At 38.3% G+C, this 26,618-nt stretch overlaps 1 protein-coding gene and 1 long non-coding RNA gene across 20 annotated transcripts in view; one reads left to right on the top strand and one right to left on the bottom strand.

Moving 5' to 3' along the window:
• Positions 1-26,038, top strand: part of LOC128866479 (PDZ and LIM domain protein Zasp) — a 117,695-nt gene extending 91,657 nt beyond the window's left edge. For 4 of the 19 annotated variants that reach the window (XM_054107254.1, XM_054107253.1, XM_054107252.1 and 1 more), the window contains 7 exons: positions 1,254-1,359; positions 6,874-8,211; positions 8,406-8,547; positions 18,739-23,041; positions 24,576-24,759; positions 24,854-25,093; positions 25,173-26,038. In XM_054107254.1, coding sequence (XP_053963229.1) covers positions 1,254-1,359; positions 6,874-8,211; positions 8,406-8,547; positions 18,739-23,041; positions 24,576-24,759; positions 24,854-25,093; positions 25,173-25,250 — 6,391 coding nt within the window. In that variant the 3' untranslated portion in view covers positions 25,251-26,038. Of the gene's footprint in view, positions 1-1,253; positions 1,360-6,873; positions 8,212-8,405; positions 8,844-10,786; positions 10,934-15,447; positions 15,784-18,738; positions 23,042-23,398; positions 24,414-24,575; positions 24,760-24,853; positions 25,094-25,172 lie in introns of those variants that run through there. The other 15 variants (XM_054107258.1, XM_054107259.1, XM_054107270.1 and 12 more) reach the window with 13 other exon arrangements.
• LOC128866481 (uncharacterized) lies at positions 15,571-15,878 on the bottom strand. The gene is made up of 2 exons (XR_008454938.1): positions 15,712-15,878; positions 15,571-15,660 (listed from the first exon to the last, which is right to left on the bottom strand). It is a non-coding gene; the product is annotated as an uncharacterized LOC128866481 (long non-coding RNA).
• Positions 26,039-26,618: the final 580 nt, after the last annotated feature.

Raw genomic sequence — 26,618 nt, 5'->3', positions numbered from 1 at the left:
CTGTATATAGGTGACCACCACAATCAAATTTTAAAAAAGTACAGAAAAGGCTATTGTGACATCTTTAGAAAGTATGTTGAATGAAAAAAATCAACTAATTCAACTGTTTAAACATTTTACGAGTTCGATAAAGAAAACTTAATATGAAAAATTTCTTGCGATATAAAAAAAACATTTTATGTATGGTGGTGCGAAGCCCACTGGGTGATGCTAGTTATAAATATTTTTTGTTAAATTTATTTTTTTAGTTTCAAAATTTTTCTAAAAAGTTCATATCAAATCAAACTTTATATCAGAGAAAAGAGCGTTTAATCACCAGGATTCTAAAAATCGGGCAAACATTTTGTAAAATACAAAGTTTTTAATTTTTCGAAGATCTGGTCTTTGACCATAAATATAAACTTTTCCTTCTTCTTCATTGGCGCGATAACTGCGTACGCAATTTTGGCCGAGTTTAACAAAACGCGTGAGCCATTTCTTTCTTATGTTAACCGTTGCAAGTTGAACACACCAAGTGAAGCCAAGACCTTCTTCACCTGCTGTTTCCAATGTAGACAAGGCCTTTTTCTTCCTTTGTTACCACCACATCGATTACTTTCAGAGCTGGAGCGTTTGTATCTATTCGGGAGACACGACCTAGCAAGTGGAGCCGCTGGATTTTTATTCACTGCACTATGTCCATGTCCTCGTAAAGCTCATACAGTTCACTTCTCCATCGCCTACGATACTCGCCATCGCTAACGTGCAAAGGTCCAAAAATCTTCCACATAATCTTTCTCTCAAAAACTCCAAAGGACGTCTCATCGGATGTTTTATCGTCAACGCTTCTGCGCCATACGTTAGTACGGGCATGATGAGAGCCTTGTAGAGTTTTAGTTTTGTTCGTCGAGAGAGGACTTTACTGCTCAGTTGCCTACTTAGTATCACCTGCAATATATAGTAATTATTCGTAAAAAACATTATGTGATATTTAAATAGTTTTTTTTTTCTTGTTTACTTATTTACACGTATTAATTTTCAATAACTTTTTACTTAAATCCCGATTTTGAACACGGAAGTTCCTTATCTCGATTTCGAAGACTAACTTCGAAAGTCGAATAAATTCCTTTTTTACTTATGACTGAATAAATCTCTTAAAAAAAATTGGTTTGGCCCAATACACAGAACAGAGGTTGATTTTGTCGTATAGTGTAGTTGTCAAGTGTCTAAGTTTTCAACGCCAAATTAAATTTTTATTTTATCTAACTTTTCAGGAACACCAAATTGAGTGCCAACACCATCTCGTCCGCATTGAATGCTCACGGCTTTAGCGACATACCCTACTCTAATGGCGGAAGTGCCAAGCCATCTCCTGTTCCGGTAAGCATACGAACACGTCTACGTACACACATAAAAACTATTTGTTATTTTTTTTTGTCGCAACTGAAAGCGCCCATTAACACATACGAGTACATACAAGAACACACCAAAACACGAAATAATTCGGGCATAAGGCAATTTCTCATTTCTTTATGCTGCGCTCGAGAAGCGAGCTTATGTTCATAGCTTTCATTTAAAAACTGCTGTTAACTTTTTGAATACGCTGCAATTTTGCTTATTGCATTTTTTATTTTACAATAAATATATATGTAGATACTTATTTATATATATACCGGGCATACAAGTCCACATAAAAAAGAATGAGCGAGAAAATCAAAATACTTGGCCAAAAAGCTACTAACGACATGAGATGGCATACCCGATTTGAGTTCTATTGCAAATGCCATTTTAGTGTGAAGGTGATGTATACAGTACGCGAAAAGCTTGCAAAAATAGCGATGAAATTGAATGAGAATTTGCAAAGATAGCACAATTTTTTACATACTAAAAGTCTAAGCGTAAGTGCTACTTGTAGTGTACCTGGGGTACTCTTGGCATCTAAAAGGTCGCCTAAAATAATACCGGGACGCAAAGTCTTTTGAGTTCTGTTAAATCGCAAATATTTATTGTTTGCAGGTTTGCGCAAAATTTCGCGCGATATAAAGTACAAGGTGGCGCAAAATTAGTCACCCTATCCGAAGATTTCTAATTTTTGCAAAAGATGACCATCACTCGAAATTATTATAATTTTTTATTTAGTAAAAAAGTTAAACAAGCTTGGATGATTAATTTTGCGCCACCTTGTTTTTGCTTCCATCGTAAATCTTTGCATTCGGTTGACATGTTTCCAATCTCAAATAATGAACACTCGGAAATGTTTTGCATTTTTTCGCGCGCTGTAGCTATTTATGTATGTACTCGTACCTATGTCCACGTTGGGTGCGCGAGTAGGTACATGTTCAATTTTGCATGAAATGCATTTTATTTGATATTAAAATTTTGCATGTTTAAGACAATTTTTTTTAACCCAAAGCCGCAAGTGCACTGAAAGGTTGAATATAATAGGCCATCATTTAGGAAGTTGTTAAAATAGTTTCAGGTACACTTAATTACATAATCAGACAGCAAATATACTCATCAGCTCGACATAAATAGGTATTTTGCCATTCATTAAATTGAGTGTATAAAAATTTTATGGCTCACTGACTTCCTTTCAATTGGCACCTGCTTACATATATCGAAGCACCAAATTAAAATAAATTCGTTCTAAAAATAACGAAATCGAATAAACTTGTAGCGGGCACACACAACAGCGTATGCAGATAACTATAAAGCATTTTGGCAATCAATTTACACACCATCAAATGCAAATCGAAAATACAACGCTGCATATGTAGATGGGTATGTATGTGTGTGTGTAAATATGCTGCATACACATGGGCGTCTATTTTCATTTCTCTAAAATTGGGGTAATGATTAATAAAGCAGCAGCATGATTTACAACTCAATTGGCCTGCTTTAATATGACTGAAAACTATTTTAGAGTCAAATCGTAATGGATTAAACATAGGAATAAATTTAACTGAATTAGTGTTTTTTTTAAGATTTACTAGTTCTTATGTCTTCATTTACATATCGCACCCTAAATACAAAAGGGTCACAACTCAAAATGAGCAGAAGCTCAAATATGAACGAGACGTTATCAATAAAACGGTCCGCGGATGACATATGGCAAAAATAAATTTTTTGTTTTTTGGTAGGACTGTTATAAGCTTACATGGCAAATTTCAGCGCGATATGTCACATAGTTTGTTTTCTGTGCTACTGTAAACAAGTCAAGCTCGAGTGTGGAAAATTTTGAGTTGTGCCCCTTTTGTATTTTGTGTGCGATATGTATACGTCAGAGAGCAGTTCAACGTTGGCTTTGTGAACTCACTGCTGTGCACTCAGTGCAAGCGTGACTCGTAGCAGTGAATCGTATGCCAATCCTCTCACTAATACTAAGCTGTTATGCACTCATTTGCTTTAAAGTACTTCATCCTTTTGCTCTTTTTAAGTGAAATTATTTAACTGCAAAACTGGTGTATGTTAAACGAACCGCGCATTTGCACGATTCAATAATAAAAGATTTTGTATTCAGTGACAACTGAAATTTGACACTGCTTAATCTATTGTTGCATTTGGGAAGTAGAGAAAAAGGGGAAGAATGGGATTTTTTCTGTGGAAGCGAGAAAGCTGCTTGAATGCAGAACCATTTATTATTGAATCGCCATGAATGCGAATGATATTGACTGGAAGCACCTTACAGAAAAAATAAAAGCACGCAGCTTCGAAAATGTATACTGAACGTATAAGTTTTGAATTGTTGGTAAATGCAACTGCTTACATTTGCATATTCAGTCCGCAAGAAATGCGTATTAAGTAAGTTCCTTTCGTCCTTGACTATCTACCCTTTTACTCTTCAGAGCTTTAAATAAAATGGGCTTTTTAGTCTGAGTATTTTAGGAGCTACCAAACCTCTCGGTGATTTTTTCAAAATTTCATTTCAAGCTGTTCTTAATAGTGAACCAAGCATTGCCCAGAGCGATCTTTTTTATCGCATAAAAAACAATATTATGGAACGCAACTTTAAACTTAGCACAAAAAAACGGGACGCAGTGTAGTTTGCAACATTTTTGGGTATGTCAAAGTTGACACTGCACCGCATTCACTCTGGAGTTCACATACACACTAGGAATCAAGTAAAACTTGTGCCGACTTGAATGCAATATCGCAGAAAAAAATTATATAAGCGAAGAAAATATAACCATGGAAGAACCCGTGGAAATAGTCACTAAATGGATTGTCAAAAATTGTCGTACAAATTAAATGATAGGCGATAATTTTTCTTCTTGATTGGCGCTATAACCGTTTTCGCGATTTTGGCCCAGTTGAACGTTTCTTTCTCCTGCTAACCGGCCCCAGTTGGACACATCGAGTGAAGCCAAGTCCTTTTCCACCTGATCTTTTCAATGCAGAGGAGGACTTCCTTTTTCAATGCTACCAGCAGCTGGTACCGCTTCGAATACTTTCTGAGCCGGAATCTTTGTATTCATTCGGACGACATGACCTAGCCAACGAAGCCGCTGAATCTTGTCATGTCATCGTTCGGCAGATCATACAGCTTAGTATTCCATCGCCTATGATCTCGCCATCACCAACGCGCAAGGGTCCAAACATCTGCCGCAGAATCTTTTCCTCAAACACTCCAAGGGACGCCTCATAGGTGTTACAGGAGACGAAAAACTTGTAAGATTTTTTGCTTTCTAACGGTGTTCGCAACTTCATCAAACATATTTGTAATTATAGGACTAGTTTTCAAGTGGTCCATAAAAAATATCAAAGATGTCATCCACTCATTATTCAAATCAATCACTAAAAAATGTGATTCATTCATTCACTTGTCTTTTTCACTTAAATGCTAACGCATTTTATGTGTACAGAGCCACTGAGTGGATGGATTGTTAGATAGGAGAAGAATACGAGTGACTTAATAAGCGCTTTAATTCCATTCGTTCTACTCTCTGGTATGCACATATATATGTATGTGTGTATATCTATGAAATATTCAATGATTCAGAATTTGCATTTAATCCTATACGTGATCCAACACAATTTAGTGGTAATTAAAAATGAAGACTTTGTCTTAGAATGCATCCTGCATTGATCAAAGAGATTTCTATGTTATCAAAGTAAAAGCACGTCACGATCAGCGCCCTTCTAATTGCTTTCGCTCCCACCGCCTGTGTACAAAGTGTTTCGCAGTCGCGTTGGCACTTATTGACGAATAAATCACACGTACCGTTGCAGCGATTTCGATGTAATTGGCAAGCTCTTAGTTTGCTTCTATCCAACGCGTTCGAATGGTGGTCCGTGCTCTTACCGACCGCTGCAGCGCATACGACAACTTTAATATTTTATTTGTTGAATTTTAATATACCAAATTCAAAGAGATAACGATTTAAATAATTCCACAAAACGACAATTTTTAATTCCTATTCTTCTAGGAACTTTAGCGAATTTTCTCGAAAAAGTGCTGTGTTTTCAAAGAAAATTAAATATTTCTCACAGGATTGTGTGTGATTTCATTGCATAACACCATGGCCATTAACTCTTGTGTGCAACTTTTGGAAAACTCCTTCATGCTGGCGAAAAACCTATCGCGGAAATAATTGTTTCAGTGTTGTTGTTAATACTTCATGAATTTTCGTATGAATTGACCTTGACCCAAAATGCTAAATGCAGAAGTACAGCTTTGCCAAATACATAAGATATTGAGTGGGGTCGTTTCGACTCATTGCGGTGCTAAAACAAAATAAAATGTAAAATAGCGAATAAGCTTTACGCATTCAGCAACTAGTCTTCAGTCAATAGTGAAGAAATCATAATTAAAGCCACAAAAAGCGTTCATCTTAAATGACTATTATTTGAGAAAACAGTTGATGTTTTTTGGTGTTGGTGTGATGCGTTCGCTCGACCTCAGAAATTGCAAAAATTATTGCATTTTATTATTAACAGAAGCTGAAAAAAAGTTTGTTAGTTTACCCCTTTCCAGAGACCAGCTTTCTTGTATAAATCGTATAATCTGTGTTAAAATAATTAAACAAATTTAAATAGCATTCAAAATTTTATTGAAAGTTGAATGTGAAGGCAGTAATCAATTTAAATTAGTTTGAAAGTTTCCCATTTTTCTATAGTTCTAAATACGACGATATCCGATGGAAATTAGAGAACTAAATTTAGGAATAAAAAATAAAAAAACATTTAAATAATTGGCACTTCTCTTAGGTGTTTGGCCGGGCTCCTTCTCCTATTTATGGCGTGCGTCTTTAAGTTGTTCCACAAACGGAAATAAAGGGCTAAAAAATTAGGCGTAAAGAAATGAATAAATATACTCTTATTTATTGGATTGTTTGCCTTTTTTTTGTAATTAACAAGCGGGTGCTTCCAGTCAGAGTTGTAAGACTCTAAATTCATTAAAATAGCCATAAATTAGCTCAGGTGTTTTCTTTAGAATTTTTTTTTGGTTTTATTTTTGTTTTTTTTTTGCTTGCAAAAGACTCATTTTAGTGTGAAATGTCACCTTGACAACGAGCACAAACTTGAAATTGTTTGATCGATACTTGACAAGATATCGATCACTACAGCCATCTACCGCGAAAATAATGGATTACTTTTTCCCTAAGCTAATATATATTGTACGTTTTGTTGTTGTGTTGCCACGCTAATTTGCCAGTGTCATGATGTCAGGTCGTAGGCATTTAATAGCCTTAATATGCATTCATGCGCCATAAATTAAAAAAAAAAAAAAACAACTAACAGAACTTAGCCAATATTTATAATTTATGTTCTTTTTTCGCATTTTTTGTTCTTGCTGTTACTTGCCGCCGGATGATTTTTTCGCTTTGTTCGCTGTTGTGCGTTTACTAACCGACTAACATTGCCGCTTCGCCTTTGAAAAAATAACACCCCCAGGGAGCACAGCTTCACGAATGGACCGATGCAAATAAAGAGGACAATACTGACTTACCACTGCCACCGCCTCCCTCGCCCACCTTGCTGCAACAGCTAGAAATCGATAGCCAATGCCGTGGCTATATTGACGATAACACAACCGACACGAAGCAACAATTACAACACACACGCACAAATAGCAGCAGCCTCTCAACGCTTTCGAATACTTCCAATAGCCCGTCCATGTCATCGGAAGCACATTCAATTCACAATCTAGCCATTGTAGAGGGTATAGAGGGAACGCCACCAACGTCAATGGCAGGATCCGCCGTTGCAGTGGATGAAAAGTCCAGTGGTTACGCTTCTACTACGTCGTTGCATTCTCGTCAAACCTCATCGTCGTCTTCTTCAGTGTGTGGCATTAGCAGAGACGCGGATATTAGTTCACTGTCGTCACCACCTCCGCCCCCACCGCTACCGCCGTCTCTACCAATACAGATGATTCAACAGCCGCATCGGCAACAAAATGAAAATGATATGAATTCACAAAATCAGTATGGCAATGGCGGTGGTTTAGCGGGGAGTGGTGTTGGTAGCAAAAATTCACCGTCAGGTGGAGTTTACAGCAAATTTTTGAAGGAGTATTCCAACAAGTTGCTAACACACAGCAATAACAATAAAACACAAACAAATCCGCTATTTCTTGACAATTCCCCAAACAACAGTTCCAATAGTAAAAACTCAAACAAAACTATCGTTACAAATAACAGTCAGAATCGCTTAAATGACACCGCCCCACCATACCAACCAACAACACAGATATCAGCGGTCGCTCATCCACAATCAATTCAAAACTTAGACTCAACAAGCACAACCACAGCCGCAGTCGCAGTTACATCCTCAGCCACAGCCACAGCAACAGCAAAGTCAAAAACCACACACCCTTCGGTTGTTGCTGCCATATCAACGACGCCCTCTAATTTATTAAATTTTAATCCATGCCAGCAGGTTGCCAAAGCAGCAACAGCATCGGCGGCGTCCCCACCAGCAGTTTCCCTACCGCCACCAACAACAACAGCAATTAGTGCAATAATCAATAACGCGACCTCTTTAGACACTGCCAACAGTAACAGCAGCAGCAACAGCAAGAGTAGCAATCGCTGCGAAGGTGGACAGTTAAGTGAGTCGGAAAATACCCACGACGCAGCCAAAGAGATCACATCAGCAATGTTGGCAAATCAATCATCGGCACTTGATGACTCGCTGAACGACCAGCCATTCGGTGAATACGTTACCTTAACGGGCAGCGTCATCCGTAGTGTCGTTCCGCCTGGTAAGGGTGTAAACATCAACTATAAGGTAAGTGAGCGCATCGACTCAGAAACGACCTAAGGCTTTGTCTAAGCTGTAACTTGTTTGGAGCTCGTTTAGTTGTTGTTATAATTAACCGCCTTCTAATTCAAAAATAGTTCTGTGTGGATTTAGACATTTGACTGCTATGGAATAGCATTAGCGAATATATAATTTTAATATGTAAACGTCTTTGCTTGTAGGTCAATCAAGGATACGCTAGGCCCTTCGGAGCTGCTTCTGGCCCACCAGCCGCTGCCCCCAAGTCGCCGGTTTCGTACGCGCCTCAGAGGCCAGCGGTCAACCCGTACGCCACATTGCCGCGCACCAATATTGGCCAACAAGGTAAGGATGTTAAACATCTTCAATATTACAACGACGACGACGACGATGACGATTACTGTTCAAGTGGCATGGAATGGATCTAGTTTGTTTAGAGCCTTCACTAGACGAAACAATTCGAGCAAATTCTTATCATTTTGAGCTTAAATATTTTTTATAACGCAGTAACTAATGTACGACTTAGCGTATTTGTAGCGTGTAAATGTGATCTCATTTCTTGCTCGGAAATTCAGGAAAATTGTATGAATACAATAAGTGTTTAATCGAAAATAGATGCTTACATATATTTGTTAGGAAAATTCGTTATGTTTGATTTTTTATTTTTGCGTTACTTATTACATTTGTATATATATATTGCGTTCACAATAACAGCAGCGCGATTTAATGAAATTTGTAAAAGGCGAGGCTAGAAGCATCGAAAGATTGGTAATTCCTAAAACACTCAGGCCCATTGCATTCGAAGTTCTGGAAGTAAAAGGGTTGATAGTCAAGAAGGAAGGGAAAAAAGTGGCAGAGGGAAAAAATAGGATAGCGTAGAGACAGAGACCGTGGATAACCGTGTGAGATTATCCAGATTCTTTGGGAAATCTAAAAGTATGCTCCTGTTTGAGAGAACGAATATTATTCATTCTCATGACATCGGAACACAATATTTTGTCAGTTTAAAGTGGCCCAAAATTCAAGTTAATTTTTATACTTTTTTGTTGTCCGGTTTTTGGTTGGGAGTAGAAGAAAAAGAATTATTGGATGACGACCAACGGGGGCTAATTACGTTCGTATTTATTAACCACTTCAAGCTACTGATGAATGTCATCAGGTGTGTGATATTTGAACCCGCAATATCCGCAGGTGTAGCGAAAAAGTGCGGCCCAGATGTGTAAGCCTTTGCCCGGAGAGAGTAGGGCAGCGGAGAAGAAAGTGCTGAGATGATTCAACCTCGTCCAGACAGCTTCTTCAGAAAGGACACAAAGCACTCCCAAGTCTCACCGCATGGACACCAAACAGGCAGTATCTGATAAGGATACCCAAAAAATTTGAGAGCTGCAGCTTTATTAGCCTTAGAAGTTTCGTCGAGCGCCCCCGATCTACCCGTGACTAGAAGAATCTCGCCACTTTGCACGTTTGCGTACTAGCCCAGCACTCGCTGAGTTGACGCAAAGCCCATCTTTCCAGGAGTAGACCACAGGGGCTCAAGGAAACCCCAATCCTTTCGATGAAACGATCTCCAGTGTTCCCTGCCTAGCCAGCTTATCAGCCCGGTTACCGTACACTTTTCCCAATCCATTTTTCCCAAAAGTCATTTTTCCCAAAACTTTTGTTCCCAATAAAATAACTCCCAGCTGTTTCTCTCTGTGGCGCTGTGATCGGGAACCCAAATGAGCCTAGTAACGAAGTATTTTGTTGCAGTCGAGAGAGAAATCAGGCATTCCCCGCCTAATTTCGAAAGCTATGCGCATTAAACCGCGTACTCTAAATCGTTCTAAAGATTCTGCTTAAAAAGTTTGAAAGTTTTATGTAAATGTGTTCAATTTTGTACCAATTTTGAAACTTTTTTTTATGCTTTATGTTGTAGTTCAAACTATATTTTATAAAAAAAATTAATAAATATTCAAAGCTTTGCAAAATGTCGCGCTGCTGTTATTGTGAATATGGGCGTATATGAGTCACATTTGAAAAAAACAGAAATATTTTAATTTTTTTTAATATTTTCGTTATACTTCTGAGATCCACTGTGGCATCAAAGCGCCAAATAAAATTTTATTTAAATTAAATCAAATGCTTTAACCTCTTGCTTTCGCAAAATTCACGACTTATGCATTGGCCAACAAAATTTACTGACACTGCACCTGAACATTTAAAAATAGTCACTCATTAACAAACACATTAAATAGCAAATTTCTATACGGTAAAGCTTCAAAATTCGATTGTGCATAACAGTTTAAAAATACAGCATTTCGTATTGCTGGAAACAATGTTCCCGGAGCTTACGTTAATATCTGAAAGAAACATTTTCTAAACTCTTTAACTTTGCTTTGAGTGCTGTTAATATCCAACTGAAATATTTTACCTTTTGTTAATCCCGATCGAAACCATCGCCACCGCCACCACCACCACCTCGTCAAAGCCAAAGCCAAAGCCAAAAGCAAAAACGTTTAGTATGTCTCTAAAATGGCGGGCATGCACATATATTCACACATACATACATATAATTCTATGAATTTACATGTGTATATGTTACTAGGTCGACGCATAAATACATACAACAATTACAGCAACAATTACCCAACACAATTTAGAAAGCCAATATCAACCAACTATGGGTCCAATAAATACGCGACCATGCCCGTGTATAATATTTCTAAATACAACAACAGCTACTACAATCAAGGTAAAAACCGATTGTAAGGCCACAATGGAAAGTTCGAAAGCAGCACGCTTCGACGCTTTGAGCTTTTTAATCCTTGAGTAAATATCAAAAAATACATAGCCTGTTGTAGTACTTACAAAAAATACTTGAGCGCAGCATCCACAGCATAATACACACATATATGTACATATGTATGTGTAATATTCCATAAAGTCAGTAGTATAGAAAAAGGTATTGCATTCTCAAGCAAAAACACGCATTTACTTACTTACTTACTTGTAGATAAATACATTCGAAAATACATCAGCAATTTTCCAACAACTAGGCACATACATACGTACGTACATATATGCAAAAGTAACGGCTTAAAAAGAATATTCCAATGTTTATTATGTTCACTGTTTAGCTTTTAAGGAACTACAGATGACGAACCTGGGCTAGGCTGTCTCGTTGTTTGAATCCGATATGCACTTAATGTGCTGAGGTTAGCAAATATGTGCATAAGGGTGGAGGGAATTGTTTTTAATCGCCTTAGGCAGATCTGCAGAAAGTTGACTTTCTAGCTCAGAAATAAGAGCTTGCCCCGATTCTAATAATTTTTGAAAAAGAAAAACGTAAAATGAAATTTTTATTTGCCCTACGAAAAAATTCGTACATACAGGAGTGCCTACTTTTATACACAGGCGTACATTGTACTAAGTTGGCCACGTTTCACTTTTGTTTGTTGTTAGTGCTTAAATTTATTTAAAAGCGTTTTCATGACTTTTTAGGATGGCATCAAATGCCTTTCAGTGAGACGAGCTCGCCTTGTGGGTGATAAGTTGTGTGGGGTTTATTATTTATTATTTAAATTATTGTTATTGTAATTTTATTTTAGTACTGCAGTTAAATAATAGACACAAAGTTAAAGTTCAAAACCTTCGATATATGAAGTTTATACAATATATATAATTGGCGCGTACACCCTTTTTGGGTGTTTGGCCGAGCTCCTCCTCCTATTTCTGGCGTGAGTCTTGATGTTGTCCCACAAATGGAGGGACCTACAGTTTGAAGCCGACTCCGAACGGCAGAGCTTTTTCATGGCAGAAATACAATCGGAGGTTTGCCATTTACTGCCGAGGGGCGACCGCTATTAGAAAAATGTTTTTTTTTCTTAATTTTGGTGTTTCACCGAGATTCGAACCTACGTTCTCTCTGTAAATTCCGAATGGTAGTCACGTACCAGCCCATTCGCCTATGGCGGCCACAATTCGCACCGAATAGTTTTAGAATAACGCGGAAATAAATTAACACAGACGTTGGCAAACGAAAGATATTCACGCAGGTTCCGTAATTCACGTCCAAGTGAATTTCAATGCAATTGCCAGAAAATTTTAAGAAATTAACGCGGAAGAGAATTGCAGAATATACACGATTTAAATTCTTAAATATATGTATAAATATAAAATCAATACGTTTTTTTTGTAATATCGAAGTGCAGTGATGTGCAATAAGTCCACAAAAATTAATCTACTCGTTCATATTGGCAGATTAGCTGCAAAATTGGCAATCGGCTGTGAAGATGTTTTTAATGTTTTTCTTTCATAGAAATTGATTTGGTGGAATATTTTAGAGTTTTTGGTTTGTTTAATTATTATTAACGATATGAAGAAAAGGCAGAGAGAAGCAATAGTTAACTTTATTGAGCAATTTGCTACTAGTAATAGACATTTAGAGGAAATCCGTAAATGACGTCTACTGAGGTTGCAAAAAATTATGCCAGCAAAATGCATGCGAAATTCGATATTACATTTTATAATAAGCAATAACAGGCCAAAACGACTATGGACACATGTTTTTTTCCCGTAATATGAATTTATAATTTATGTGAATATCTAACAAAAATTTTATTAGAATTATGTCTACAAACCTCTTTTTTTTGGCGGCAACCATTTAATAATAATACCTATCTGTCTCTTAAGCAACTTCGTTCACTCGACATTTTGAAAACTAAAGCAAATAAGGAAGCGTGGCATTACGGAGGACTCAATAGATCTTTTAGGTCACAGAGTCAGCCATTGGGCAGGCTGCAGGTACAAAATTATTATTAAATAAATCATAGCATTTCGCTAAGTAACAGTTTTTCACCTACTCCAGTGAGAGAAAATAGAGATGAGAGCAATAAGCGGGTAAAAACCCTAAAAACACAATTTTCACTTTTACTCGTTTGAATAGGCGAAGTTGGCGGTCAACTGTATAGTTAAAGTCTAAGATGCTGCCCTTGTCGAAGGTTTTTAACTAGGCTTCGCCCAAGTGGATGGCGATTTGCGTTAGGCTTTTTAAGCACTTTTTTTCAAGTATTATTTTTTTGTTTTCGAAATTTCCCAATGACTCTGTAACACCCCCTTCAACGTTACACCGTTTTCCCGCTTTCGAGAAAGGTCTTTCGCAAGGGCGCCAAGATACACTTTTATCTGCTGAAAGGTTATTGGATGTAACTTTTGCAAAGTTTCCCAAGCGCAAGAGAGTGGAGGCATCGCAAAATCTCAACTTTTCAAATTAAAAATATTACAGAATTTACAAGAAAAGCAAATACGAAAAAAATTACGTCTTACATAATCGACTTTCACATGATGGAATAAATTTATGACGAAAGATAGTTATAGCGTTTTCATGTAGTAAATACTAAACAAAGTGTCGATACCAAGTGTCAAACTACAAACTAGAAAACCACTTGCCTCGGGGAAAAACTACCGAGTGTTTACTTGCAAGTACAGGCATCGAGAAATCACCACCAAGTCGACGGTAAAAATCGCCTACGGAGTATGAACGACGTGTGAAAGTTACTAGGGTGTACTAGAGCTTTTTTTTATTTTTTACCGATGCAGTATAATTCTGGTAAAGACGCACTTCACAAATTTGCTGAAATTTATCTTACTTTTTATAAATACCACTTCTAAACCGTAAGTGTCGCATTCTGCTGAAACTACAAAATGCCAAGAGTTCGGCTTAAGGCCACGGGTAGTTTCAATAGGAAAATAATATACGACTTATAAATGCATGTGCACATCTTTTATAATCGGGAATGTTCAGCCGCTCTCTACGGGGACTAAATTTAGTCTAATATTCAAATACGTATTAAAATATAATAGGACTATGAATAAGTTCGTGCGGTTTTTTTTCGAAATTTGAAACTTTATTGACGTAAAATGGTTACAAATTTAATATTCAAAATATTGTCCATCGCTTACTACTACTTTTTCCCATCTTTCTGGCAATTCACGGATTCCCTTTGTGAAAAATTCGGTCGGTTTTGCCGCAATCCACGAATCGATCCATTTTTTGACTTCATCGTAATTACGGAAGTGCTGGTCAGCCAGGCCATGTTGCATCGATCGGAAGAGATAGTAATCGGATGGCGCAAGGTCTGGACTATACGGCGGGTGGGGTAGGACATCCCATTTGAGCGTTTCTAAGTATGTTTTGACCACTTGTGCAACATGTGGCCGAGCATTGTCATGTTGCAAAATAACTTTGTCGTGTCTATCGGCGTATTGCGGCCGTTTTTCTCGCAGTGCTCGGCTCAAACGCATCAATTGTCGTCGGTAGACATCCCCCGTAATCGTTTCATTCGGTTTCAGTAGCTCATAATACACAACACCCAGCTGGTCCCACCAGATACACAGCATAACCTTCAGGCCATGAATATTCTGCGCCGACGTCGATGTTGAAGCATGGCCAGGGTATCCATACGTTGCCCGACGTTTTGGATTGTCGTAATGGACCCACTTTTCATCGCCAGTCACAATTCGATGCAAAAAACCCTTTCTTTTGTGCCGTTGAAGCAGTTGTTCGCATGCCATAAAACGGCGTTCAACGTCTCTTGGCTTCAATTCATACGGCACCCAATGGCCTACCTTTCGGATCATTCCCATGGCTTTTAAACGTTTGGAAATGGTTGATTGATCAACTCCCAAAGTTTTTGCAACCTCTTCTTGCGTTTGAGCCGGATCTTGATCGAGCAATTCCTCCAATTCGGTATCCATGAACTTTGGCGGCGCACCCTCGCGTTCTTCGTCTTCCAAGCCAAAATCACCACTTTTAAAGCGTGCAAACCACTTCTGGCACGTTCGCTCAGATAGAGCATGCTCACCATAAACTTCCACCAAGATACGATGACTTTCGGCTGCTTTTTTCTTCATATTAAAATAATGAAGAAGAATTCCCCGCAAAAACACATTATTTGGCACGAAATTCGACATTTTCAAGTGTGGTAAAAATATTGTTGTTTACGCTTCAAATAAAAAACTTATACTGACGTTTGTGCCTTACGACAGTGGCTCTCCAATGAATGTTTGGAAATGTGGATCGATGGAATAATAATCAAGTTACGCCATCTGTTGTAAAACCGCACGAACTTATTCATAGTCCTATTAATAGGCGCAGTAAACTAACACAAGCCCACACTTAGTCATTTAATCTCTTTATTTGCTGTAATACTCGCATTCCAATCTTCCCCAATTGAAAATGATGTATTTTTTAATTCTCCGTTTTAGGTTACGCATATTATTAAACAAAATCAAAGATCAAGTCCCTTCCTTGTATAATAAATTACAAATCTGCTAAGAGGACAGCAGCCTGCGATCCGTGTATCCAGTGTTCCGTGGTGAATTTCAAAATACTTACCAACATACTTTTATATATATTTTAAATGAATTGTTTTGAGATTAAGATGATTGGTTACAATCCACAGCTCTGAAAATCCCCATCTGTTAAATTAATCCTTTAAAATATTTGATTGTACATACATACATACATACCTGTCACATTGTTTTGCGTAGAGTTACCAATAAACACTCTCGGATTTTGATTTTTTCTCACAAACTTCGAAATGTGGTTTTGTTTTTTCTCCATATAACTAAACTTTTTTAACCAAGGATGTCTGTGTATTCAATGGACACGAAATTAGTTTTTGCCATCACATTTATTGGTGGCTCAAACTGTACTAATCGGTGTAAGAATTGCATTCATATAGCAATGCAGTATACACAAATATACGATACTACTTATACGCATACATACACATACCTATTTACGCTGCATGCATCTTGTCAGCCAATATACAGCTGCGATCAAAATAATAGGAGCGCGACGAATTACCAAGTGTCAAGAATTTTGTTGTACTCAATTTTTGTTGTTTTCATAAAAGTTTAATGCATTCTACCACAAAACAGTCTAAATCAAGGCTTGCTTCGTACAAAATTCACAAAAATTTGAAAAATTACAATAGAAAAAAAAATAAAAATTCCCAACTTTTTATTCAGATTTTGATTTTTTTTTTTTTAAATTTTTAAAGTCCCAACTTTTTTTTATTTAGAACTTTTTAGAAAATTCTAATAATTCAAAATTTCCAACCTTCTTACAGAATTTTTTCAAAAATTCTAAAAACTCAAAATTCCCAACTTTGACAATTCACAAATTAAAAAAAAAACCAAAATTTCCACCCATTTTTCAGGTTTTTGTTTTTAATCTAAAAATTTAAAATTTCCAATTTTTTACTCGAAATTTTTTAAAATTTTTTTTGAAAATTCTAAGAATTCGAAATTTCCAACTTTTCTTCAGAATTTTTTTTTAATTCTATTAATTCAAAATTTGCAGCTTTTTATTCAGAGTTTTTTTTTAATTCAAAAATTTCAAAATTTGCAGCTTTTTGTCAGATTTTTCTTAAAAATTCAAAAGTTTTTATTCAGAATTTTTTTTTTTTTCAAAGTTCTAAAAATTCAAAATTCCCAACTTTTTATTCTGATTTTTGTTTTTAACTCCAAAAATTCAAAATTCCCAACTTTCTAGGATTGGGATTTTTTTTTTAATTGTGAAAGTTTAAAATTCGAATATTAAAAACTCTGAAAATACAAAATGCCTAACTTTTTATTCAGATTTTTTTTTTTTAATTCTAAAAGCTCAAAATTTCCACCTTTTTCAGATTTTTTTAAATCTAAAAATTTAAAGTTTTCAACCGTTAAAAAATTCTGAAACTTCAAAATTCCCATCTTTTTTCAATTCTAAAAATTCAAAATTCAAAACTTTTTATCAGAATTTTTTTAAATTTGTTAAAATTCAAAATTTCCAATATTTTTCAGAATTGTTTTTTTTTTATTTAAAAACTCAAAATTTCAAACTTTTTGTTCAGAATTTTTTTTACATTCTAAAAATTCAAAAGTTCCAATTTTTTATTCAGATTTGCTTTTAATTCTAAAAATTCAAAATTTCCAACTTTTTATTCATACTTTTTTTATTTTTTATTTATAAAGCAAATTCTGTGTATGCCGTTTTCTAGCCCATTGAATTTTAGTAATTGAAAATTTCAAGTGGCTCAAAATTCTCGTTGATTTTTTTCCGCTAAGCTGTTGAACATATCCTTTCAAGTCAACGATTTCTCCACTTCGTATGCAAACAAGCTGTCTAAAAATAATGCGTTTTTTTAGCGACCTCAAATTGCACTTTATTACACTAAACTGAACGGACTATGGAACTGGATGCCTCGAATTTTTTATTTAAAATGTTTAAATTTTCGATGATAATTTATTTTAAATGGTTACATTTTTGTGAAATTTCTGAAAAAATCGGAATTCTGAGTTCCATGGATTTTGTTGTAGAATGCACTAAACTTTTATAAAAACATAAAAGAAAAATTAAATTAAAACAAGAAAATAGTTCAAACTTGATAATTCGTAGCGCTCGTATTACTTTGAGCACAAGTGTACATACATTCATTAATACATCTTTAGGGAATGCTGTTGAAATGCTATCGAACCCATTTCTACTGTTCTGCTCATGCTGAATGCTAATTACCCGAAGCTACCCAATACATACATATATGCATACACACATAGGTATATACTTTCACATATGTACATACTTTCAAATTTAGTTTACTGCGCTTATTATCTCTTTAATTATACGTACTTAAATTCAGGTCCGTCACCTCGACCACATTTGGCGGGAAGAGATGAGATGGACTTCAAAGAGATAACAAAAAATGTACACAAATTTGCGGTTATCTTAATGAGTAGAAATTAAAGTGTACATACATACATATTTACTTTTAAGCACAAACACGCGATTTCTATAATTTTTTATATTTTTAGTATTTTTAGAGTTTTTTAGGTTCATTTCGTATGAATTTGGGACTCTTCCTAAAGATAGTAATTAAAATCTACAAATGAATTGGAATATTCTTTTTATGCAAATGCACCAAAATCGACAAAATTTTTATTTTTGTGTTGAATTTAACAGTAGGAACCAAATGCTGCTTATTTCCAATGCGTCATCCGCCTCCACCTAAACATTCAATTCAATTGCCAATTGACTTTACTCGTATCTGCGCCTCTATGCTTCAAAGCAATTCTAACATATAAATGTATTTTATTTCTCTTTTGATTTCATACATTTCATTTTGCATTCACACTCACACACTGCCATATGTATTAACCAATCAACCGCCAATTGCAACAATTACGCGGTATTCACCCTCATCCCTCATTCCGCATCCTTCGTTATTGAACATTCCAAATATGAAAAATGAAATTCACTCTCAATCGTTGATTCAAAACTCTGTTGTTGTACGCCTATCGGGTGCATGTGCATACATACACTTGCATACATAAACTATTTTGCTCCGAATTTGCACTGATTCCATTGATTACAAATAAAACCACGTCAATTGGAAAATGCGCCAAACTCATAATCATAAAAACTATTAAATACCGGTACGGTAACCTGAAATCCCCCTGGCATGGCAACCAACCGTCCACTACCGTCCTTACATCATCCCGATATAAATATAGATAATGAAGAAAGCTTGCAATTGCAATATGCGGAAGAGTGTAGGACTTCAGCTCCAATCGGAGCGGAATTCTTTGAAGAGGACCACGAGTTGGTAGATGCCAATCGGCAGAATCGTAATAACTTCTCTTGGCCACCACGAAAGGAAGATAGTCCCATTTTACCGACAGCGGCACCACTTTATATTGCCCCGCCAGAGACGCAACATGTGGTGGTGAAGCCATTGAAGTCGTGCCAACCACAATCTGAGGATGAATTGACTAAAGAGCAAACGCGACCACAACCTAACGGCCAGCAGCAGCAGGGGCAGCAGTACCTTCAGCCAAACTGGCAAAGTAAGTCGGCACCTCAGTTAACAATTGGATTACAGCCGCCTGAAATTGAGTCTAGTTCAGAAAGTTTTACCTCGACTTCCACAACAACGACGACTACTTCCGAAGAATATCAGCGCATGTATGCCGCCCAGGTACAAGCTTACCAATCGCAGCAAATGTATGAGCAGCAATCAGGATCCGAGTTAGACTACCATATGGATATGGAGGTTGCCACAATGCAACAAAACTTACAAGACTCGTCTTGTATAAGCTCTTCTGAGTATATTTCTGGACGCCGTAGTGCTCAGGAATGCGTTGAATCTTTGGTTGCTCCATTGAATACGTACAAACTCATTGATATGGTGCGAGAAGTAACTCCTAGTCCAGTTCCTCCACCAAGTAACCAGGGTCCTAGACATGTAGTGTTTGTCGACGAACCAATGACGAAGGAAATTTCAGTAGAAGATATGGGAGAAATTTTGCGATATGAAAATTATTCTAACACCAACTCGGCTTTGCAAAGCGACACCAATAATATAGAAACTGAACAACTCACGAATCATAACATAAGCAGTCAGAAAAGTACAAATGAAAGCGAAACTTTTGTAAAGACGCAACGTGGTGAAATTTTCGAGAATCAGCGAATTTTCCAGCCCACTCCTGAAATTAAAATTGAAATCGCTCCAGTTCGGCAAATACCACCATCAAAAATTCCAAACCCAGTGCCTAAGGAATGGATTAATCCCATGGTTAAAGTGTTGACCACAGCACCAGATGTTCCGTTTCACTTAGTGGAATGTCCATGCCCTAAACCTTGCGAAGGCGAGTTCGTATCCGTGGAACCAGAGAGAAAAACCGCAGAAGTTGCAGAGACTTTAGATATTAAAAATAGCGAAATTATAGAAATCAAACCCATTGAAGAAGCTCCTCCTAAAGGATCACGGCTCGCAAGTGCTATGACCACAGCACCAGAGTGGGAAGTAGTTTTTCAGCCACCTCCTTCAGAAATGATTCCCCTTCCTGAAGAGACTGCGCCATATATGCCGCCGCCAATCGATATGAAACCATACATGCGTGAGGACTATCGACCCAAATCGCCATTTGTAAGCGCGCTAACTACAGCACCCGAACGCCCGTTTGAGGGTCATTTTGATAGGGATGTTCCCATCCATTTGATTGACCTTCCTACACCCAAAGAGCATCTAACTTTCTCTGATGCTTTGTGTACCGCATCCGAAAGGGCATATACGCCGCTCAATCCAGAAAATGCCACACTTATATTTGAGAGACAAGAAATGGAGAGGGAGAAAAAGAAACACGAATTTCAAGTTCTTGATCGAGAGAAGGAACTAGGTATCACCGCTCTTAACAGTGAGTCGATCCAATATTACACGACGGCGAAGCGCGAAAACTCGCAGCAACGTAAATCATCCGCATTTGCGGCAATGCAAGCATTCCAACCAACCCAAGAGCCACTAACTTCCAATACTCCACGACAATCCATTACCTCCTTTTCCAAAGAAGAATTTGATCCCGATTATGAAAGATATAATAAAGCTAAAGAGCGTAATAAAAAACGTATTGATTACTACCACAAAAAAGAAGAAGAACTTCAACAACAACAAGTTGAAGAAATGAAGAGACAGGAAACATCAGAGACTAACACACGTCAAATGTCCTCATTAAGTTCCTTTACCAAACAAAGTTCTTCCTCTGAATCCTCTTCCGCAGTCCAAACAAAGTCAAACACCACTTCTACCAGCACATACGCCTCCAACTTAACTCAAGCTTCAAAGTCATCGTACCAAACCAAGGCCTGTATCGCCATCAATGACACAAAGATTGATTTGCATGACGTTATTGAAGAAACAAGTGAAGAGCTTGAACACTCTGAAGTGCTGTTTCCGCCACCATCACCGCTTAGCCATCTGCATGGTAAATCCGCTTCTTCCGGTTTACACAAAGCTGATACGATACCAAAATATCAACGCAATTGGACCATTCTGCCCACACAAAGCCCCGTCCGTACTCCAGAACCACAAGAGCTTCGTGAAAATGTTCCACTTGCTTTTGTAGACGCTCCTGTTGCTAGTTCCAAAAGCAGCTTGGTCCATAAACCCGTGGCACAAATTAGCGATTCTGCATCTATATCCCACCAGCAACAACAGCAACAGGTGACAAATGTATGTGCCTCGCGTGGATCGGTTACAAGTACGACAAATATTTTAAGTGAAACAAAGAAGCAGCAACAATCATCAGCGACTCAGCAGCAGTCGAGAATAGAATCGCAAACCAAGAAACCTGTCGTGCCCATTATAATCGAAGAAAGAGTTGCACCCCAAATAACAATGGCTTTTCAATCCTTAGATGAACACTTACAAACAGACGAATCACAAACACCAAGCCGACCTTACACGCCATCACTGAGCAATAAACCAGTCCCAGTAGTTCCTTTCTATCAAACGCCGGAAGCACTCTGTTTTGACGAGTGTCCAGCAACACACGCTCGCACTTACGATCGGCGCTCAGCTTCACCATACCCGGACCGTGCACGATCCCCTGCTCCGGGTCCACCACCAAACCCGTTAGCGGCTATCCGTTCACCACGAGCGAAAGATAATGAGTTGTCTTCTTTGTCTCCACGTGTACTTCAAGCTGGTTCTATTACTACCGGACAAAGCTACTTAGGGGCTCAACAGCAACAGCAGCAGCAAACTCAGATTCTATCGCACTATGAACATGCAAGCAAAACAGGGAGTGAAAGTTACACTGTGAAGCCTGAAACAGTTGAGGAACAGCAAATTGGTGATTACACGGTACAACGTCGTGAGAAAGAGAGCCACAAGGCCGATCAAAAGCAATCGAGCTTGGAAAGCCAAACAAAAATGAAAGTTGGCGACACCCAGATTGAAAGGAGGCGTCGAGTAACAGAAGAATATGAGCATACACAAAGTGCCCGTTCTGTAGAGATCCGTACAGGTTCAAAAACCACCACTGTCACGCCAGCCATCTCGGCTACTGAGCGCCGTCAGTCGTACGGCAAAACCGGTTACGTTGCTAACCAAGCGCGTCGCTTATCGGGCTTAGAGCAGGAGATTACCAATCTGACCAGTCAATCACAAGCAATTAGCGCACGCGCCGCCACTCTAACAGACACATCATTTCCGCAAATAAGTTCGCCGGAGCCGGTGTCGAAATTTCCGACTAAAGCATTGCTACCTCCTCACGATGAACCTAAGCGCCCCGACTATCTATTTTCTGCGACCCCTTATAACAAAATGGTTGGTCCGCCACCAGGATTCAATAAACCAGAACAGAAGCAACAACAGTTGTCTACCATTCAAGTGTCAACTGCATGTGGAGCATCTATGGTTTCGCAACAACAGAAATCATTAAGTACATATTCAAGCAGCAACTTCACTACTTCCACAAGCACAGCATCATCATTATCATCGCAAGCTAATGCCGCTAACGTTAGCAGTCTAACCAAGGCTTCTATTACTAATAATAAACTAGCTGGCGCGGCAAGTGCCACGACCAGCGGCGCCAGTGCCATTTGCCCCGTAACGGGCACATTCTGTCGTCCCGGTCACACTTGCTGCCGACAGCAACAGTTGCAAGCGCAAACTCCTGCAACTGACGTAGTTAAGTATAATGACAATAATAATGTAACATATCGGCCGAACGCTTTCACAGGTATAACGGATATTAAGCCTAATGCACAAGCTACCGCTATTGCTGCTGACACAGCGTCAACGCAAGCGCCGCCTGCTGCTCCCGCTACTTCTGCCGCTGCGCCTACATCTTTTCCGCCACCCAATACCATTGGTAACAACAAGTCTAACGCTGGTCTCGGTGGTTCCACAGGTGTAGGGGGCAAAGGTGCGTTTGGCGCCACCTCGGCTCCAAAGCGCGGACGCGGAATCTTCAACAAGGCTGTCGGACCCGGTGTTCGCGTGCCCTTGTGCAACAGCTGCAACATCCAGATCAGGTGAAAATCGCATGCTGAGTTGAAAGTTGATGTTGATTTACAAAAAGTCGCCCAACGTTGTTCTACCAATTTTGCATGTTTTTTGTTGTTATTTTTTATGTAAACAGAAGTTAACTACTACGCGGCTGTACTTATAAGTAGCTCATTTGAGCCTAAGCTTGTGCGCTATGCCGACGACTTCTTCCAGAAGAGTCAAAAAACTGCACATTCGCTTATTTGTGATTATTCAGTTCCGAATACAATTACGCTTCCTAATAATTCCAACCCCCAATCTGCTTTAGTTCAATTGCATGATCTGTCTCATTTAATTGTAACCCTTGGCTTTGTGCCTTTGTTTTTGTTTTGTTCGTTTTACAGAGCTTTGCACTAAACCCACTAACGCTAACGCTACACTTCCGCACAACGTAAACTCGAAAAGCAATAGGACCGTGTCGGACGCTCACCAAATTGACACTAACCTGCAAGCGGGTGGCGATGCAACCGCTATGCTGACAGAATCTATCGGCCGTATCAATATGGGGGATAAGATGGATAACTTTATGGCAGAGGCGGGTAAAATTATTTCGAACATGTTGGAGGCTCGTCTGGCCAGCAACGGCAACACATTGAAAACATCTTCGCACGGTGGTAGTACGTCTAGTTTGCGCAGCAACTGCAGTTCCAATCCATCGCGAAGTCCAATGGTGATTCGCAAACGCTTCGATTTGGACGACTTCAAGAATGTTGATCCCACCGAGCCCGTCTCTTTGAAACCAGTCTTAACCGTTCAGCAGCCACCGCCTGTGGAGCTCTCTTCGACCATTAGTCAAAAGGCAGAGTCACCAATTCCGATTAGGGATAAGAATGTTACTCAGCCAATTGATTTGCCTAAAAGCCATCCCATGGGCAAAGTACTTGACCTTTGTGATAACAATAAGCCGGTTTGCACCTCGACAACTAAAAATTTCGACGTTGATCTGAAAACCAACGACACAGACGTATCTTCAATAATGCCAACTCCATTAGGTGCGAACTCAGCTAACTCAAACTGTGATGATAACTGTCAGCTGACAACGAATCAGCCTCAAACTGTGGTATATCGCGAGAAGGCCAACGGACCACGCAACTCTGGCTCGAGCCACCGAAACGGCGAAATGTCATTTCATGCGATGGATCGTCGCTCTTATATCGAACCGAACGATCTCAACGTAAGTGATAGTGCCCGTGATGGGCCGGCATTCAGTATTAACGTCCGAGCTTTGGGCCCAAAATCCGAAAATAATGAACAACCATCGAATACAGTCATGACGCCGGAAAATGAGCAGGTTGTAAGTCAGTTACTAAAAGATGGTAAGCGTCCGATATGCTGCCAATGCAACACTGAAATAACGAAGTGAGTTGACATTTGCCACAACCCAATGGGCCACTTATTTACCATATTTTTATATATTTTGTTTAAATGTTTGATATCTACCTCAGCAACAACTTTGTACTTATACTCGTATTTAAAAGATTTGTTTATTAACAATTACTTTCTGGACTATTCCTCGCACAGGGGTCCCTTCATTACGGCATTGGGACGCATCTGGTGTCCAGAGCACTTCATTTGCGTCAACGCCAACTGCCGTCGCGCATTGCAGGACATCGGTTTCGTCGAGGAGAAAGGTGATCTCTACTGCGAGTACTGCTTCGAGAAATACTTGGCTCCGACATGCAGCAAATGCGGCGGCAAAATAAAGGTACGTACGCATGTTTAGCAATCAGCATCAACTTGCATAATATTGAGTGCATTCTTAATTGATTTGTATGTCTGTGTATTTGAACTCCAATTAGGGTGACTGTTTGAACGCCATTGGCAAGCAATTCCACCCAGAATGTTTCACTTGCGGCCATTGTGGTAAACTCTTCGGCAACACCCCGTTCTTCTTGGAGGACGGCAACGCCTATTGCGAGGCCGATTGGAATGAACTTTTCACAACCAAATGCTTCGCTTGCGGATTCCCAGTTGAAGCCGGTGATAGATGGGTTGAAGCTCTGAACCACAATTATCATAGCCAATGTTTCAATTGCACAGTAAGTTTTGTGACACAAATTTAAGTTGCAGGTTTCATAGTTTGAACTAAAATTTTGTTTTGTTTATTTTCTTTTTCAGTACTGCAAGCAAAACTTGGAAGGACAAAGCTTTTACAACAAAGGTGGGCGCCCCTTCTGCAAAAATCACGCGCGCTAAATCAAAATCACATTTGCTGCACATCTGGGATCGCGCATATTACAATACCTACATTAAATAAAGAAAACAAAAACGTTAAAAATAATAACTACTCAAAAATGTACTTATAAATTATATTAATTAAAAACTAAATATAAACATCTACGCTAAAATCCTCGAAAAATAACGAAACCACATCAAATGAAGCTTCGCCTCAATCTCAGCCACAGTATCGGAACTGTTCTCTCATATTTTACAAAGTTTAGTTTATGAATCTGTTTTTAAATCCCGATTAGAAATAATATTGTAAATGTAAAATTATAACTGTAAGTAACTAAACAAGTCCCGGCGGCACGTATGCACTAAACACGTTAGATATGTACGTATGTGTATGTGTGCATACGTATGAGTACATCAAATAGCACAAATGCACACATAGAACAATTTGCATGTGTATGCCAATGCGCCGGATTGATTAACGGTTTGCAGGCGCTCTCCAACAAGCGCCCGCATGGCTTTGTGTGTTGAATAGCTCGCCGAAATGTGAAAATGTATCCTATTGAGAAATGTCATTATCGATTTTTATTAATTGTATTGTAATATGAGAGCAAATCTCTAAATTGTAACCCCTCTTATCAAAGTGAATTGTAACTGTTTTGAACTTATTGTAATATATTTTAGTTTAATGTCTCTGATGAAGAAGCAACCCCAAATTAATATTTTTACTCATCAGCGAAAAACAAAAATGTTTCTAAAGCCAATTGTAATGATGCCAACAAATAAACCGCAATTTTTTCCGAGTTCAATAATTAATAATTTTATTATTTACTGTGCCATGCTGGAGCTAATAAATCCGCAAGCCGTGTTACCGCAGGAATATTCCTGTGGCAAAGGGTGTATATTAGGCCTGCACGTTAATAACAATTTTGTTAATCAACTAAAAAAAATCATTTTAGTTTTTTATATCAATAATGCGATCGCTATGTGCTTAACAAGCAGCGACAGAGAAAGCAAGCAGAGACAAATATAAACAAGGAGATCTTACGGGACATCTCAATACCCTAAACAGGCTGCAACATGACGGAGGCGAATGATCACACGGCATGGCTATATGATGACTCGCAAAAATGTTATATGTAGGGTTATCTAATAAGAGCTTTTGCTTTGATATTCAAAGAAAAATACTTTTTTTTTGATGGATGTTTATTTCATTATAAAGACGAAGGTATGCCGTTAATAGTGGGAAATAACATCAGGCAAATGACCACCACGACCACACTTACAGGACAATATCCTTTCCATGAAATTTTCCATAACCGAATGGCAAAGTGGCTGCGTCCTCGATATCCTCATGAATTCTATCTTTGAGGTCTTGAATCAACCCTGGGC

This window comes from Anastrepha ludens, chromosome 6 (assembly GCF_028408465.1).
Source record: "Anastrepha ludens isolate Willacy chromosome 6, idAnaLude1.1, whole genome shotgun sequence".
In the NCBI taxonomy this organism is placed as follows: Eukaryota; Metazoa; Arthropoda; class Insecta; order Diptera; family Tephritidae; genus Anastrepha; species Anastrepha ludens.
This window is presented reverse-complemented; position numbering and strand designations above follow the sequence as displayed.